The 18,814-nt window shown below is 45.3% G+C and overlaps 1 protein-coding gene across 7 annotated transcripts in view; it reads left to right on the forward strand.

The window, feature by feature from the left end:
* Positions 1-18,814, forward strand: part of banp (BTG3 associated nuclear protein) — a 354,489-nt gene that overhangs the window by 89,023 nt on the left and 246,652 nt on the right. For all 7 annotated transcript variants that reach the window (XM_085991608.1, XM_085991609.1, XM_085991611.1 and 4 more), the window contains 2 exons: positions 11,093-11,215; positions 16,165-16,340. In XM_085991608.1, coding sequence (XP_085847734.1) covers positions 11,093-11,215; positions 16,165-16,340 — 299 coding nt within the window. The remainder of the gene's footprint in view (positions 1-11,092; positions 11,216-16,164; positions 16,341-18,814) is intronic.

Genomic DNA, 18,814 nt, shown 5'->3' on the forward strand with positions numbered 1-18,814 from the left:
GGAGAACGACTTCTCTTTCGCGCCCGGCCCCTTCCCTCCCTGCTGCTCCTACGTAATTGGACCCCAGTGGCGGCTTCAAGGCTGGGGGACGCCTGCTGACTGTCTGGAAGCGCAGAAGCCCCTGAGGGACGGCCTGGCTGACCTCTGGGCTTGGAGGGTGCGGACGCAGGATGCTTGATGTGACCATGGCTGGAAGCAGTGTGGCCTGCAGGTGGTGGCAGCTGCAATGCAGGCGTCCCAGCGCTGACATGTGCAATGGTCTCCTGCCGAGAGAGGACACCTGCACCATGGTCGGACGACACACTAGCTATCTGAGGGGAGCGGCTCGGCTCATCCGCCACAATCGCATGCTCCACTGATTCCTGGCCTTGTCTGGGACTGGAAGGGCCCGGGGTGATCCTAACTGATGCAGAGAGGGTGGCTGCAGTGAGAGATCGCGTTGCGTCAATCTGGCTGTGGAGGAGGCCAGCAAGTGACTGCGTGGCAACAGTGAGGTCCTGTGTGCCAGGTGCCAGTGCTTCGGAGAAGGCCTGGACAGTTCTTCCCATTGCTTCGGACAAGGCAGGTGCCGACCGCTCCACTGCCTCGGACAAGCCCTGGACAGACCTTTCCAGGGATTGTCCGAAGCCCTGAACAGTCCTTTCCATAGCCGACTCAAAGCCGTGGACAGTCCTCTCCATTGTTGGGCCGAAGCCCTGGATAGTCCTGTCCATTGTTGCCCCGAAGCCCTGGATAGACCTGTCCATTGTTGCCCCAAAGCCCTGGAGAGTCCTCTCCATTGTTGCCCCGAAGTCCAACATACTCTTAGCCAATGAATCTATTGACTCAGGCATCTTCTCGACTGCAGCCATCAGCTCCGTGTGTCTGACCCGGGCCTGTTTGCTCATCTCAGCCAGGCGACGCACCTCATCTGCACTCTGTGCAGCAGTCATCGCTACCTGCCTTGCCCTCCGGGGAGACAGTGGCCGAACTTGCCTATCCCCCGTGCGTTGCTGCATGCCGCTTGGTCCGGCAACTGGTTCACCTTCAGAGCCCCCCCCCCCGCCATCCCCTCCAGGGGACCACTATCCCCAGTCTGTAGATGTGTCTTCTCCCCAGATTCTGCAACGGCTGGTCCGGATTCCTCCTGGCCCTCTCCTCCGGTGGCACTGGCACTGGCAGCTTCAGTGCGTTGAGCCCGAGTTAGTGCTGCTTCATCTGAAAGTGGGAGGTGGAAGAGTGGCTTTAGCAAAAGGACAGGTTTGCTGAAAGGCATGCCAGATTGCGGCAAGGCTCTGACATGGCTGCACACTGAGGATGCATGCTGGCGGGGGGACCAAGTGGAAGGCAACAGGTGAAAAAGGTGAGAGTCTTACCCTTGCTGTCGGAAATGGGGTCGGCAGATGCAGTGGTCACAGGACCAGACAGACGCCCTCCAAGTATCTGGTGCACTCTCTCCTCCAGATCCGTGAGAGTGACCACTTGTGGAGGTCCGCCACCGGTTCAACGCTGCTCCTTTCGGATCATTGCCAGCTTGGACTGCAGGGGAAAGAAGGGGAAGTTCTGTAACATGATGCCTTGAGACATCATCGCATGCCCCCCATGGTGCAAGAGCCCTTACATGAGGCCTTGAGAGATCATTGCATGGCCCCCATGGTGCAAGAGCCCTTACATGAGGCCTTGAGACATCTGTCCATGTGTGTGCCCAGAAAGGGCCATGGGTGCATGCTGACAGATGGCCATTGGGGCATCATTGCAACAGGGTGCCCGAAGTCAGCTGCAGATGGAGGGAATCAGAAGTTTGCTAAACCATCACTCACCCTAACGATCCGTGTGAGGTCGTTCAATTTCTTCCTGCACTGAACAGGGGTCCTGGTCTCCATGCTGTTGGAGTTGACCCTCACAGCAACCTCCCTCCAAGATCGTCGGTAACCCTTCTGATTCGGCCTCTTGCCATTGTCCAGATACAGGACATCTCGACGGCGCTCAACTGCAGCCACCAAGTGGTCCAGAGCCTCAGTGCTGAAGCGCTCTGCTCTCTGTCTAACCTTCTCCATGCTGAAGAAGTTTGTAATGCCAGACAAGGGCGAGCGCCGATTCTGAGGCCTACAGGGCGTTGGGTGTTGAAGCTCAGGCTGACTGACCCACCCCTTTAAGAGCCGGCTGGCGCCTGGAAGTCTCGTGGTTTCCCGTAATTGAGATCACCTGCGCTGCGCCCGTCCGCGTCGATATTGAGTAGCGCCTGAACTTTTGCGCCTTCGGAACACCGTGCAACGGCTGAATTAGCGCCTCAATCCCCTTTGGGGGCGATAATTTTCGTCTGGCTATAAACTTAGCGCTCCGCCAGTTCTAACGCCTCAAGCGGGGCTATACCCAATTTCTAGGCCATGAAATGGCATATAGTTAAGGTTAATCTGGAATAAATACTTAATAGTATGTCAGGATACAAGAACAAGGGGGAATATATTAAAAATGATGAAAGAAAAGTTTAGGACAGATATCAGGAAGCACTTCATGCAAAGACAGACTAACACGGAATGGTCTCCTGGTAGTCGAGGCAAAAACCTTAGATGCATTCAAGAGTTAATTGGATGGGTTTTTAAATTTAGCTTTTTTTAAATTTTGGATGCATGATCAAATGGCCTTCCTCATGTATGTCAATGTTGTGATCATAGGGTGAATGATAATCATTTGGCAGCAATCAGTAATGCAGTCCATCTCTCAATTGTTAAGACACTGATTCTGTTCCTACAGGAAAATGAGCAGATTGGCCTGCAAATTACTACTATAAAATGGTAGAAAAAAGTCATATAGAGCAATTATTTTATACTTAGTAGTTTCAAGACTCCACTTAGTACTTGATGAATTTAATGGAACTTATTTTGCTTAGCTAATTTATAGAGTATAACAAGAACTGTTCAAAGGGAATAGGCTCATCAACTAAAACCTAAACTTAGTATATATACTGCATGCAGCATATTTATATTAAAGCATCAGACACAAGGCAGTCTCTTTCCGATAAGAATTTTTTCATGGAGAAACAATGCGAGACAACTCATAAGAAAGTGGGGTCACTTAAAAATTAGGCCTAGCACAAATGCACAACACTGGGATCCCTTGTTTGGTTTGCTGAAATGGGAGACCTTAACTCAACACCTCATTCATAGACATACACTTTCATGGGCCTTATGCTGCTGTCAGTTTCCTACAGGGCCAGCTGTTTAGATTTTGAAATGCTACCAAAGTCAGGAGAATGGTGCACTTGCAGTTGGCTGCACTCTTGTAGTGTAAAAGCAATAAAAGATCAATTCAGAGAAGATTAAAATCGCAAATAAAATTCAGCTCTGTCAATACTACAGTCTGCTTTTTTTTTAATGAGAAAAGATTTTAACTGAGTTTTTACTTCTACTCCAGATCTCCCTTGCAGTCAACGGACTTAAAAAAAAAAAAAAATAAAATAAATAAATCTCGGAATGTGGGTGTCACTGGCAAGACCGCATTTATTACTCATCCTTAGTTACCCTGATTTGATGCAACTAAGTGGCTTGCTCGGTCACTTCAGAGGGCAGTTGAGAGTCAACCACATTGGTGTGGGACTAGAGTCACATGTAGGCCAGACTGTGTAAGGATGGCAGGTTTCCTCCCCTAAAGGACATTCGAGAACCAGTTGGGTTTTTACAACAATCCGAAGGCTTCATGGTCACTTGTACTGACACTAGCTTTTTATTTCCAGATTTTTTAAAAATTGAATTCAAAATCTCAAATTGCCATGGTGGGATTTTAACTCTCATTCTCTAGATTATTAGGCCAGGCCTCTGGATTACACATCCAGTAACCTAACCACTACCATACCCCTCCTCTTCAACCTTCTTCATTCCCCTCCCAGACTCTACTTCTGTGACCTGCCTAGTTGAGCGCCGACCGAACACTGAACTTGTTACCTCTTGCTTGTCAGCCCTTCCTCTACAGACTTCCTTGCTATGCCTCATCCTCTGTCTCTTGTTTATGTAATCAAAGGTTTTCCCGTTTATCCACACATGTGCATACGTTGGCTGCCACAAAGACCCGAGCTACCTCTATCGGGCTCTACTCCTTTGAAAAGAGAAATCAGCAGGAGAAATTTGTCCTTTGAGTGCACATTTTTTTTTCTATTTTGTTTAACTAGCATGTGGTACAGTAAATAACTCGTTTCTGACTCTGCTGGTTGTTTGCAATTTGGGGCAACCTACCATGATATCCTGTTCAAACCCACGGCAGTATTATCACTTTGCATAGCGCAAGAGGGGATTTTAGAATATTTATTGGAAGGTACAGGGGTGATCTGTTGCAGTTGTTGATTCATATCCATATCTGGAGTGCTGATGGAAGCAAACTTTACTCTGGACACACTGCATGGAGAAGGGATGAAAGGCCCTTTGTTTTTGGCTCAGTGCAGGTTAGCTTATAAGTTGTGTCCAAACAGTTCTTCCTCGTGTCTCAGAACTCCCAGGCATGCAACAGAAGGACTTTTCCAGCCCATGTGCAGGATTCAGTACCAAGCTCTGAAGTGGATTAGGGGCAAAAGGGGAAACTGTTACAGGGAGGGTGGGCTCCAGCTTATCCTAACCTGGAAGGGGCATTTGCCTTATAATTGGTCTTGTTACAAATTTCAGATATTGTCTTGGTGCTGGTCACTCACATCTTAAATTCATTACTGAATAGCTAATCATAAGATAGTATAAACCATTTTAATTTAGAACACGCTACTTAAAATGTAAGTCACTTCCAAATCCATTCCGTGGAAAAATAGTCAAAAAATCCCAAAATGGGACGCCCTTATGAGGAACTGGATTAAGAGTTGATAGTGAGTAAATCTGGTTAACAGCACTGGATTTGGATGTCTGGATTATGAAGATGGTTGGTACCATGCAAGTTGTCCTGTGCAAGTCCTTCTATCGCAGATGTACATTATATAGCTGATGTGGAAACTCTGAAGGTGTTACCTGGAAGATTAGTACGTTCCATGATTCAGTTGCGAAGAGATAAGCAGTTGTTACTGAAGCTTTGCACCTCCAATTGGCAGAATCATTATTCCTATTCCATGGGACATAGTGTGTGTCCATATTGTGGTCAGGAGGATGGTGGTAATACTGTCACAAATTGCATGGTGTGTTGTGCTGCTCAGGATACTGAATGAAGGGGCACCTGGTACCTGCTGTCCATCTGATGAGGGCTCAAACCCATGCTAGTCAGTTAATGTCAGCTTGAAAGCCTCCTATTGTTCAATTACTGTTTTACTGTGCTGTAGAATTCTGTGGTTCTATCCAATAATCAACCAGTGACTATCCTTGGGGAATGGGGGAGAGGGGTAAACGGTGTGTTTCTGGTATTGCCAAAATGGCCCTTAGTTTTTTGTCAAATCAAGACACAAAATGAGTATGCTTAGAGAGAAGTAAGTAAAAGCTTATTCACTATTATAACAGTACAGAAAACTTTCGATTAACCGGCCCCTAAATAACCGGAACGCTCTATCCACCGGCAAAATTCAGGAGTCGGTTCAGATAACTTTTATTACTTTTATTACTTTTTTTACTCCGTTTGTTGCTGTGCAAGGGTGTAGCTGAAGCTGTTGCTAAGCTACAGAGACGCTTGCAACTTGTGCCGATTGTTTTGAAGCTGCAACAGGGTTTGTTGCTTTATACGGAGCTCTGAGCTCCGTATCTTTTACTATAGCGTTCGGTTATCCGGAATTGTTGATGAACCGGCAACACGTCGGTCCCGTCCGTGCCGGATACCAGAAAGTTTCCTGTACTTGCAGACCAGGGTATATCTCACCTGGAGGACTGAGCACGTTGCAGAAATGGAGCTCAGAAAGTCCTAAGTCAAATTCCACTAGGCAAAGTTTGCTTTATCTTTTCATACCATTTTCTTTGAGCAATGTGGCAACTCAACTTCCTCTTCCCACAAGCTGTACAGCTGTATGTGATTACATGGATGCTTGAAAACCACACACACACTGTCATTTTAACACTATCCACTTTACAGTTGATGTCCAAAAATTACATACTTCTCCTTTCCCATATGTGTATTCAATCATCAGTCTTAATGAGAGTGTGGAATCCATGTCTGGCATATAAAAATTCTACATCTGTAGATTTTTTAGCAGCTGGGTTTGGAGACTCGTAAATCTGTTGATTGTCTTGTGTGGAAAACAGTCACCTGGCTAACCCAAAAAATGGATTTTGTTCAAATATTAGGTTTTTGGGAAACTGTTTTGGAAAATATTTTACTTGTTTCTTTGGACATAGTGGCTCCGAAAATCTGCTGGCCTTTGATTCCGCGTAAATGCCGGGATTGACCCACTGATGACCTCCAGTGCCGATGGACAGGATTATGCAGGGCCAGAGGGAAGTCACATCATGGTGCTACCAAATGGCAGTGATGCGCTATCAATTACTCATAAAAGACTGAGAGTTAAGAGAGTAACTAAAGGCTTTTATTAACAAAAGAATGAAGGTCTGCCTCGAGTGGTCGACCGGTCCAGAATACAAAGGGCTGGGGAGCAGTCACCTTTATACTAGGACTTGTGGGAGGAGTCAGCCGAGGCATGTCCAGGCATGTACACAGTGGAATACAAACAGTGGTTTACCACAGGCAGCACCCATTAGTGGGTACATTTTGGGCGCCAGCCAGAGGAGGCAGGGGGAAAGAGAAACCTTGCATCCTCCACCCAAATCCTGGAAAGTTGCTATCACTTTGGCTATCAGTATCTATATATATAAAAGGATATGTCTCTCTGTCTGTCTCTCTAGCCGGCTATACAATCAAAAGTTATAGAGCATACCTACACATATGTTATATCAAAAGAAAGCTCATCATTAGGGGACTCTTGTAGGTGTATTTACTTTTTGCTCGGACAAAAATTGTGCCGACAGTATCTAAAAAAATGTTCAAAATTCCTCTCATTATCCGCTCATTTGCATTGAGTGGGGGTGGGTTCATTGTGTGTGCGGGCTACAGTTGAGTGATGTGATCATTGACCAATCCTACAGTTCAGTGACCTGACGGTTGACCAATCGGTGCGTGTGTGGGCGGCCTTATCATTCTGAACTGAGGTGAGTCGCTGCCATCGTGATTCCAAACTTTTCATTTCTTTTTCCCACTTTCTGCGTGTTTCTTTTCAAATCTACATTTCCAGCAAAAAAAAAGTTGCTTTTAAAACACACATTGTTTTTAAAAAAAAGTTAATTAATTTGTAAATCTTTTCTCTAACATCTACAATTTACCTACCTTTCACCGTTTTTCCAGGCTTGTAAGCCTGGGCCTCTTGCCCAGCCACGCCCGAGCTAGGCACCACCCGCTAGGCTCGCGATCGCCGCCATCTTTGTGAAGGCTGGAGGGAGCGGGCCTGAGCCGAGCGTCGCCACCGCCGCCATCTTTGTAAAGGCGGGTGGGGCAGGAGTCAGCATGCGCGACTTGAGTCCGGCCGGGCCTCACGCGGTAGGTTGCGCGGCGGCGTCTCTCTGCTCTAGAAGCCGGCTCGGGTGGGGGGCGGGGCTCGGGAGATCGGGGTTCGGCAGATCGGGGCGGGGGGGGTGCGGGGCTCGTGAGATCGGGCCTCGGGAGATCGGCGGGGGGGGGGGCAAGCCTCGGGAGATGGGGGGGCGGGGCTCGGGAGATCGGAGATCGGGCCTCGGGAGATCGGCGCTCGGGAGATCGGGCCTCGTGAGATCGGGCCGCGGGGGGCGGGACATCGGGAGATTGGGGGCGGGACATCGGGGGGCGGGACATCGGGAGATCGGGGGGCGGGGCTCGGGGACTCTTCCCCCTCCTTCCCCCTTCCCCCCTTCCCCCCCATTGCCGGCAGAGGGGAGAGGGTCTGCTGGCTCCCACCTCCCTTTCTCCCCCCTCCTTCCCCCACCCCTCCCCTCCCTCCCTCCCCCCCTCCCCTCCCTCCCTCCCCCCCCTTCCCCCCCCTTCCCCCCAGTCGCGCTCTCTCTTCCCCCATCGCGCTCTCTCTTCCCCCCAGTTGCTCTCTCTCTCTCTTCCAACAACAACATGCCCTCAAAAGACCCTCGGCACCGCCAGGCACTTCAGCTAGTATATTATAAAAGGGCCAAAAAATTACTACATTTTTTATATATTTAGGGATCCAGTTTATGACCCAGGTCTGGTCATCAGGTGGGCTTTACTTGTGCTGGCCTTCTTTCATTGGTGTACTGACCCACTGGTGAATTGCCAGGGACAAGAAGATGCATGTCAAATATTGAAACTATATGGATGTCTTAACTTTTCCAAAAAAAAGTATCTAATTATTTTGCATACTATATAAAGGACTGTAAAGGAGGTTTGTAAAATTTCAGTTGAACTTTATGACTATTACCCTCTAGATTTCTCCACATGGGTAAGAGGATGAGCAGGCAACTTGCTTGTTTCCAGGCTTTGCCAATGTGGTTATTTTAGCTGACTGCTAGGAGAACAGGTTGGATATGGTTCTGCATGTGATTATTCCTCCTACCTCTGTCTCTGTTGGGAATCGTAAGAACATAAGAAATAGGAGCAGGAGTAGGCCATGTGGCATCTTGAGCCTGTTCCACCATTTAACAAGATCATGGCTGATCTTTGACTTCAACTCCACTTTCCTGCCTGATCCCCATACCCCTTGATTCCCTTGAGTCCAAAAATCTATCGATCTCAGACTTGAATATACTCAAAGACTGAGCATCCACAGCCCTCTGCGGTAGAGAATTAGAAAGATTTACAACCCTCTGAGTGAAGAAATTGCTCCTCATCTCAGTCCGGTTCGGACAAAGTCAACATGGCTTTACAAAAGGTAAATCGTGCTTGACTAATCTACTGGAATTTTTTGAGGATGTAACTGGTAAAATAGATAAGGGAGAACCAGTGGATGTGGTGCATTTGGATTTTCAAAAGGCTTTCGATAAGGTCCCGCATAAGAGATTAGCGTGTAAAATTAAGGCACATGGGATTGGTGGCAAGGTATTGACTTGGATAGAGATCTGGTTGGCAGACAGAAAGCAAAGAGTTGGAATAAACTGCTCTTTTTCCGAGTGGCAGGCAGTGACTAGTGGGGTACCGCAGGGATCGGTCCTTGGACCCCAGCTATTCACAATATATATTAATGATCTGGACAAGGGAACTAGATGTAATATCTCCAAGTTTGCAGACGTCACAAAGCTGGGTGGGCGTGTGTGCTGTGAGGAGGATGCTGAGAAACTCCAGTATGATTTGGACAGGTTGGGTGATTGGGCAGAAGCATGGCAGATGCAATATAACGTGGATAAATGCGAGGTTATCCACTTTGGTGTCAAAAACAGGAAGGCAGATTATTATCTAAATGGCAATAGATTGGGAGAAGGGGAAGTGCAATGAGACCTGGGCGTCCTTGTGCACCAGTCGCTGAAAGTAAGCATGCAGGTGCAGCAGGCGGTTAAGAAGGCAAATGGTATGTTGGCCTTCGTAGCGAGAGGGTTTGGGTACAGGAACAAGGATGTCTTGCTGCAGTTGTACAGCGCCTTGGTGAGGCCACACCTTGAGTATTGTGTGCAGTTTTGGTCGCCTTATCTGAGGAAGGATGTTCTTGCCATGGAAGGAGTGCAGCGAAGATTCACCAGGCTGATACCTGGGATGGCAGGAATGAAGTATGAGGAGAGATTGGGTCGATTGGGCTTGTACTCGCTGTAGTTTATAAGAATGAGGGGGGATCCCATCGAAACTTATAAAATTCTAACAGGACTAGACAAACTAGATGCTGGAAGGATGTTCCCGATGGTCGGGGAGTCCAGAACCAGGGGTCACAATCTAAGGATAAGGGGAAAGCCATTTAGGACAGAGATGAGGAGGAATTTCTTCACCCAGAGAGTGGTTAACCTGTGGAATTCTCTGCCAAAGAAGGCAGTAGAAGCCAATTCATTAAATGTATTCAAGAAGGAGTTGGATATATTTCTTAAGGCGAAAGGGATATGGAGAGAAGGCAGGAACAAAGTACTGAATTTGGATGATCAGCCATGATCTCATTGAATGGCGGAGCAGGCTCGAGGGGCCGAATGGCCTACTCCTGCTCCTATTCTTCTATGTTTAAATGGCCGACACCTTATCCTGAGAATATGCCCCCTAGTTCTAGACACTCCAACCATGGAAACAGCCTCTCAGCATCTACCCTTCAGCACTCTTAGCTGATCGCGTGGAAGCGAGAGATCACAGCAGGTTTGCTGGAGGGGCCAGGGGAAGCACTCCTGTTCCTCCTGGCCCACAAGCAGTCCTGCAAAAGCACTTACCTGCTGGACCTAGCAGCTGCCTTTAGCTGCTCCCCAAGTTCCCCGAGCCCTGGGCAACCCGGGCCACAGCCATTACATTCAAATGGCTCCCAAGATCTGAGACACAGAGCCTCATTTAAATATTATAATTGCCGACACGCCTCTCCAGAGCGGGTTACTTGGCCGATCCCAAAACTGCTGCAGTTAAACTGCAAGTAGGCATGTATGTGGCGGGTTTCACACTTTTTACAATTTAACTCTCCTAACCCCTTCGATCCACTCCCACCTGTCGTTGGGGGGGGGGAGGTGGGGGGGCGGTTTATATTACCTCCATGAAACCTTTGCAATGCATCCCACCACACTGCTATTACATTTTGGTCCACCAATTTATTGTGCTGCCATGCTGTCTGTTTATTTAAACTTTTAAAAATACAATCAATTCATCACCTGATTATAATCCTCAAATTAATGATGGAACAAAATTATTTTTTTGGCAAATATTAATGTCCAGTGCTTAAACTGTAAAATTGCAAAATTATTGTACAAAAGAAAGATATGAAACCTGATCAGGATACTTGAAGTAGCTCTGGCTGACCAAATAGACATCTGCATCATCTGTAGTTGCAGATGTTTGGAAGGGAGCGAAACAGCTGAAATAATACTAGTGTGGAAGCTCTCCAGGAACTCAATTTTATATTTTATTTTTAATAGACAATCACATTTTTCAATGTTGATCTGTGTATATATGGAATTAAAATATGCTCAGTATTTACTTGTTAAATATATTTTGTTGTATGATTTTGATTTATGTTTGATTCTGTGTTCAAGTATTTTTTATCTGACATTATTTCTTGCAGCACTGTACCACAGACTACTGTAATATTAAATAGTGATCGTCAGAACCCAATTGGTTCCAAAGTTGCTGGACAGGAAGAGTCTTTACCCAGAGGAACAGACACCCTGGACAATATTCTCAGCAAGTTAGTGAACCTTACAAATTCCACTTCCTTTTCTTATTGCCCCAAGATTAATTAGCAATAATCATTATTTACTATGTCCTGTTAGTTACACACTTCAAGTATTTTAGTCTATGTAGTTATTAGTAAACTTGTGTTTTCTCCCCACTTTTTGGTGCTTGTCTAACTTATGTCATATTTAATATACTAGCAGGAGTTAGACTGTCAGCAGCTGTTGCACCTCAAATCCAGTCTATAACTGGTGTGGTACTACTTATTTGCATTTTGTTTTAAAGATTGACTATAAACAAATGAAATTAATGTAAAAGTAATCCAGTGGGAAGAATGAGGGTATCAGGTTTTTGTCACTCCTAAGCTGGGTTGCTCTTAAAAATGCTCTATCAGAAAAATTGACCTGATTAAAACCAAACTGTACATTTTTAATTTTCTGGATCAGAATTGTGATTCTGGATGCTTATTTTCTCAGAGAAAGGTTTAATGGGTAAAAATAAAAATCTTAATAAAGATGTTGTGATTGTTAATTAATAGGGAGAAATCAGTAAAATGTAATTTTGCCACGATTACGGTTCTTTAATTATTTTTAGTTGGCAATTTTTAATAAATTTTTGTGGGAGGAATACAAATTAATGGGAAAGTGAACAGGGAATATCGTACTTCAGATGTTTCACAAATTAGCAAGAACATTTCTTTTAAGATTCTTAATATATTCTCAATGATCCATCCTTGTTGCATGAGCTCACATTTGCTCTAATGTGGTTTTCCAATTTCTGAAAGATAGACTGATTAACACTTTTGTGGGACGAGACCAAATATGAATCAATGAGTCGCTTTATTTTACAGTCAATAAGTGAGCTTAGAGAGTAACAGTTACAGTAAATCTCATTTACTTCAGTCCCTTTTCATCAAAATAATAATTCACCACACTGTCCTAATTAGCTGTCTAAGTAACACCTTTTTTGCCCCTGCAAAGCTAAGAAGGACAAAACATTTCAATCCCTAAGGTATGAATGTTTGCTGAGTTGTTTTTAAACTACTTCCATTGTCTGCCTTCTGGACAGACTTTTCCTCTGACTTCTGATCTGCATCCCCAGCGTGTATCGAGCCTATGAATCTAACCCCTTGAAAGCAAACTTCAATTTAACTTGCATCACATCCTCGACTTGGATGGTAAAATGGTTTAAAAAATTCTAAAATGCAACAGCCCCAATGTAGATCCACCATTTCCACAACTGTAGGGGTGACCTGACCTTTCATGCTTTCTGGTATATATGCAAGTATGTAGATCTGTGCCCAGCCTGCGAAACATTGCCAAAGAGGTTGCCCTAATAACCTTGACTTCCTGCAGGAGAAGTTGTATGGCCCCATCAGAGAAACATGCGGTTCTCTGTCTTCCTGCACTCCTTATAGATATTTTTGAGTAAATTATTTTCCTGTTTCTCACAGCACGAAATCACATTGTCTACTTTCAAATCCTGCAGCAACGCTGGATTTTCTTCTGCCCAATTTGTCACAGGTGTTTTTACATTAGTGCCCTGGCTATGTCATGATGATGAGGCTCACCCCGGAAATACACATGGGGTCATTGTGCTAAAAATTGGGCAGGTAATCTTCCCACACTCCCTGACTTCCATTTGAGGGTATGCCCAATTGGAAAATCTAGGCTAATATGCATATTTGTCATCCACTTGAGCTACATTAAAAGTTCAAATATCCTCACTAATTCTGCTATCTTGGTTACAAAGTTCTTTTCATTAACTGTGGAATATGGCTTTATTTAATTCTAGATTATTGTTGCAACTCTAAGCAAAATGTTTCAACAACAGTAACTTGAATCTATATATCGCCTTGAAAATAGAAAAATGTCCAATGGTGATTCACAGAGTCGTAATCAGACAAAAAAAGCGTAAATTTCACACTGTGATGATATTCTTCATCTCTGGGAGCTGAAATTTGGTGGCTTGATATTTTTTAATAATCAGTCATGAAAAGGGATTGTGAAAGTACACAGCATAACAGGGTTATTGACAAATCTATATATATAAAACGGTATGTCTCTCTGTCTGTCTTTCTGTCTCTCTGTCCAGCTATACAATCAAAAGTTATAGAGCGTACCTACACGTGTGTTACATCAAAAGATAGCTTACGATTCCAGAACGGTCGTAAGCGTATTTACGTTTCGGTGAGACAAAAATTATGCCCACGGTATCCAAAAAACGTTCAAAATTCCGCTCATTATCTGCTCATTAGCATTGAGTGATGTCGAGGTCGACCAATCGTACGGTCGAGCGACCCGACGGTCGACCAATCGCTGCGTGGCGGGGGCGGTTTCCTGGCACGTGCGGGCGGGCCCTCCAAGAGTCGAGTGACGGGACAATTGACCAATCCTACGCTTTGGTGACCTGACGGTCGACCAATCGGTGCATGCGTGGGCGGGCCTTATCGTTCTGAACCGAGGTGAGTCGCCGCCATCTTGATTCCAAACTTTTCAAACTGGGGAGGGAGAGAGAGTAAAGCAGGGAGAGACGGGGGAGGGAGAGAGAGGGTGAGGGAGGGAAAGAGTGAGGGGGTGGGACAGGGAGGGAGAGCTTACCTTCTTCCTTCGCAGGGGTCCATCGGGCCACCTTACCCCCGTCTCTCTCACTCTTTCCCCCCGCAGTCGCTCTCTCTCTTCCCCCCCAGTCGCTCTCTCTCTTCCCCCCCCTGTCGCTCTCTCTCTTCCCCCCCAGTCGCTCTCTCTCTTCCCCCCCAGTCGCTCTCTCTCTTCCCCCCCAGTCGCTCTCTCTCTTCCCCCCCAGTCGCTCTCTCTCTTCCCCCCCAGTCGCTCTCTCTCTTCCCCCCCAGTCGCTCTCTCTCTTCCCCCCCAGTCGCTCTCTCTCTTCCCCCCCAGTCGCTCTCTCTCTTCCCCCCCAGTCGCTCTCTCTCTTCCCCCCCCCAGTCGCTCTCTCTCTTCCCCCCCAGTCGCTCTCTCTCTTCCCCCCCAGTCGCTCTCTCTCTTCCCCCCCCAGTCGCTCTCTCTCTTCCCCCCCCAGTCGCTCTCTCTCTTCCCCCCCCAGTCGCTCTCTCTCTTCCCCCCCCAGTCGCTCTCTCTCTTCCCCCCCAGTCGCTCTCTCTCTTCCCCCCCCAGTCGCTCTCTCTCTTCCCCCCCCAGTCGCTCTCTCTCTTCCCCCCCCAGTCGCTCTCTCTCTTCCCCCCCAGTCGCTCTCTCTCTTCCCCCCCAGTCGCTCTCTCTCTTCCCCCCCAGTCGCTCTCTCTCTTCCCCCCCCAGTCGCTCTCTCTCTTCCCCCCCAGTCGCTCTCTCTCTTCCCCCCCAGTCGCTCTCTCTCTTCCCCCCCAGTCGCTCTCTCTCTTCCCCCCCCAGTCGCTCTCTCTCTTCCCCCCCAGTCGCTCTCTCTCTTCCCCCCCAGTCGCTCTCTCTCTTCCCCCCAGTCGCTCTCTCTCTTCCCCCCCCAGTCGCTCTCTCTCTTCCCCCCCCAGTCGCTCTCTCTCTTCCCCCCCAGTCGCTCTCTCTCTTCCCCCCCAGTCGCTCTCTCTCTTCCCCCCCCAGTCGCTCTCTCTCTTCCCCCCCAGTCGCTCTCTCTCTTCCCCCCCAGTCGCTCTCTCTCTTCCAAGAACAACATGCCCTCGAAAAAGCCTCGGCACCGCCGGGCACCCCAGCTAGTAATATTATAGTTTGGCTGGTAGTGCATCTTTGCGTGACCAGTAGCTGACTCAACAAAGAATTATGAATCTTAGAGCCATGATGGAAATTTAAACTGAGGTCGGAAGGTCTCAAGACATTGTAAACCAAGTTCTAGACAGTTCCCTATGGAAAAAAATTAACTTTGTTTTTATTCTTTTTGACTCCCAAGTAGGTAAACTGAGCGTTCTATTAAAACCTACTTTCAAAGCACTGGAAGAAATGCCTGTTCAAACAGACTTTCAATGATCCTTGGGCACGAATATCTAGACCAGTTGTAATTTATTTTTAGAAGTAATTTTCTTGGTCTTTTTACTTTTACTATGAAGCCAGATCATTCACACATAGTATTTGTTTGTATTTTGGCTCCTAATGCGTTATGAAGTTTTTTTAACTTAATATGCCTTTATTCCTATCAAATGGCAATGTTTGATTTTTATGATTCCTTATACTATCTTTCAAATGAACAAAATTTTAAAATGAAACCCCAAAGTCGATGTAACATACTGAAGGTACATCTTGGGCCGTATATTCCGTAGGGACATCGTAAGTGCTGGTTTCAGGCATGTCAAGAATGCTCTTGATTTTTTCCAGATCGGAGGCCTCCGCACGCAGGAAGCCTCCGATCAGAAAATACGGGCCCACATCATGGTAGCATATAATTCTGCCTTCGCAAAACTGTTTCATGAAACGAAAGAATTTGAAAGTAAAAATATGTGCTGGCTAAGTAGAATGTAAAGTTAAAAAACCGTGATTTATGAAAAGTATTTGACTTGTGACGTGAACCTCATAACTCTCAGTACTTCTGGTGTTCTTAAGTAGAAACATTCAGCATCACAATATTTTTTTCATAGCTCTCTTTTTTTCATAGTGTATCACATGTAAGTTGAAGTTCTTTTAAAATGCACTTAATTAATTTTCCTTTCATAATAGCATACATGACTACTGTGCTGCCTGGTGTGGGAGAGAATTGAAATGGCACGTTTCCATATAGTTGAAAAATAAGGACATCTCTTACCAAGTAGCACATTTTTTAATATACTGTTATGAACTACGTCTGTAAAGCTTTGCTGTACTCGTACTACCTGGCCTACTGATAAACCAATGAATTATTTTAGAATTAATGTCAGTAAGACATTGCAAACTAGTTAAATGATAAACTATACAACTCCAAATATCTGTTTGATTCTTACTGATACTTCTGTATGTCAGTAACATATAGTCTAACAAGCTGCTTTATTACTTTTGTATTTTTTCCTATTTTGGGACAACAAAGTTCTATGCCAGGGAGGAGACAGAACACAATAATTGTAAAGGTTCCTGGCCATGAAGATAGCCATACTGAAGATGTAGAAAGTGGGTCTGAAACAAGTGACACCGTTTCGAATAGTGGTCAATCAGGAGGTCAGAACTTGGCACCAAATGTCACACTCATCACATTGAACTCTGAAGGTAGGCATGATGATGTCGTAAACATTCAAAGAAAAATCATTGTTGAAAAAAACACGGTCTGTATAAATAGTTTGGGACTTGATTTAGAAATTTGCTATTTAATTAGTAGAAGTGCTTTATTTCCCATTCTCATGAATTGTTAGGACTTTGTTCATAGGCTTTGTAGAGCACGTGGAAAATCCAAAAGAACTGACCGATCTCCCATGGCATTGCAGATAATAAGTCAGTGTATGGTCACTCTCTAACCTGTCTCTGATATCTTTATGTTGCTGATTCTCTGTTTCTCCTTTTCTGCTTCTTTCTCTTGTTTTCTTCTTTCCTTTTATGTGGGAGTTGTGTGTTATGGCAGAGAAAGGAGCCACCAACAGTTGCAGGGTGCATTTAGGGTGAGAGCTGGAGGAAAATGTAGCCCTCAATCGCTTCACCTTTTTGCTCTCATTGGGTCCCCTACATCTTCACTTCCCACTGCCTATCTGTCTTCCTACTACACCTTCAGTCTCACCACTACCCCATCTCTTCCTCTTAGAACAATGCACTCAGCCCTGCGTCCTCCATTCCCCTTTGTTGCACTGTTACTCAATTTAACTGTAACCCTCTAGCCACTGTCAGCCATTCCCACTTTCTACCCCAGGGGTGGGTACCGTGAGGCCAGAAGCCTTCTTGTTCTCAACCTGTTTCCCTCCTTCTCCAGCCCTTTCATGCATCCTTCCTATCTGTTTGCCTCAAAAACTTTGTTTGCTTTTGAAATTCTGTGTGCTTTTTAAAGAAAAAAATCAAATCTGTCTCAATTACTCCCTATGGCAAAGCACTTCATTCTCCAACAACCCACAGTGTAAAGAAATCACTCCTAAACTCTCCCCACTCTCTTTGTAACAATTTTAAATTGATAATCTCTCATCTCTGACTCCCCAGAGGAGATAGTCTTACCCTATTCACTCTATCAAAAAATCCTTAATAATTTTAATAAACCTTTACAAAATCTCCTCTTTGCCTTCTCTGCTTAGTGGAAATAGTCCCAGTATCTCAAGTCTCTACTCTTAACTGTGGTTTCTCATTCTTGTTATCATCCTGATGAATTTATGATGTTTTAATGTCCTTTCCATAACAGGGCGCCCAAAACTGAAAACAGCAGGCTGAGGCATAACCAATGTTTTGTATTAATTATTGTTACTTCTTTACTCTTGTATTTTTCCCCTTATTTATGACATTATCTACCTGCACCCTTATTTTCAGGGAATTATATAGTTGAACCCAAGGGTCTTAGTTCATTCCATTCCATTGAGCATCTTTTCACTGGGTGCATACTACCTTTCCTTGTGCATACTGAGTGCATACTACTTTTCCTCCCAAAATATTTTACCTTGCATTTATTTGCATAAAATTATATCTATCACCTAACTGCCCTTTCCGTTAACGTGTAAACGTCTTCCTGAAGTTTGTTATAGTCCTCCTCGATGTCTACCAAATCCCCAACTTTTGTGCCATTGGTAAATTTCCAGATTGCCTAAGTCCTAATTGACTATAAATATACTGAGAACAAACATTAGCAACAACTTTCATTTATATAGAGCCTTTAATGCAGTAAAGCATCCCAAGGCACTTCACAGGAGTGTTATCAAATAAAATTTGACACTGAGCAACTTGAGATATTGGGACAGTCTTGGTCACAGAGGTAGGTTTTAACAAGCACCTTAAAGGAGGAGAGAGAGGTAGAGGGCAGGGTGGCAGAGTGGTTTAGGGAGTGAATTCCAGGCATTTGAGGTGTTGCCGGACCGGGAGCCAGTGTAGATCGGCGAGAACAGGGGTGATGAGTGAATGGGACTTGGTGCGAGTTAGGATACAGGCAGTAGATTCTGGATGAGTTCAAGTTTATGTAGGGTGGCAGATGGGACTTAGCACTGATCTCCTGGGGTTTAACACTTCCAATCTTTCTCCAAACTGTAAGAGTTTTCCCACAAATGACATTAGACTAACTGGTCTATAGATACCTGGTTTATCCTTCTGTCTCTTCTTGAACAAAGATATTACATTAGTTACTTTCCAGTCCCATAGTACAATTTGCATATTTAAGGAGGGTTGAAAAATTTGACCAGAGCCTCTTCTACCTCCTCTTTCTATAGCCTAGGGTACATGCTATCAGGGCCCAGTGACTTATTTATCTTGTGTTCTGCCAATTTTTTCTACAGTTATCTATAACATTTATTCATTATCTTCCTCTCGTACATATGCATTCTCACTTCCATCTTTATTTGTAAATAAAATGTATTTAATATTTCTGCCATACCTTAATCCTCCACATTTAGAAACATAGAAACATAGAAGATAGGAGCAGGAGTAGGCCATTCGGCCCCTCGAGCCTGCTCCGCCATTCAATGCGATTATGGCTGATCATCCAAATTCAGTACCCTGTCCCTGCTTTCTCCCCATATCCCTTGATCCCTTTAGCCTTAAGAAATATACCTAACTCCTTCTTG

Source organism: Somniosus microcephalus, chromosome 6 (assembly GCF_052327205.1).
Source record: "Somniosus microcephalus isolate GS21.2 chromosome 6, FLI_Smic_1.0, whole genome shotgun sequence".
NCBI classification, from domain to species: Eukaryota; Metazoa; Chordata; class Chondrichthyes; order Squaliformes; family Somniosidae; genus Somniosus; species Somniosus microcephalus.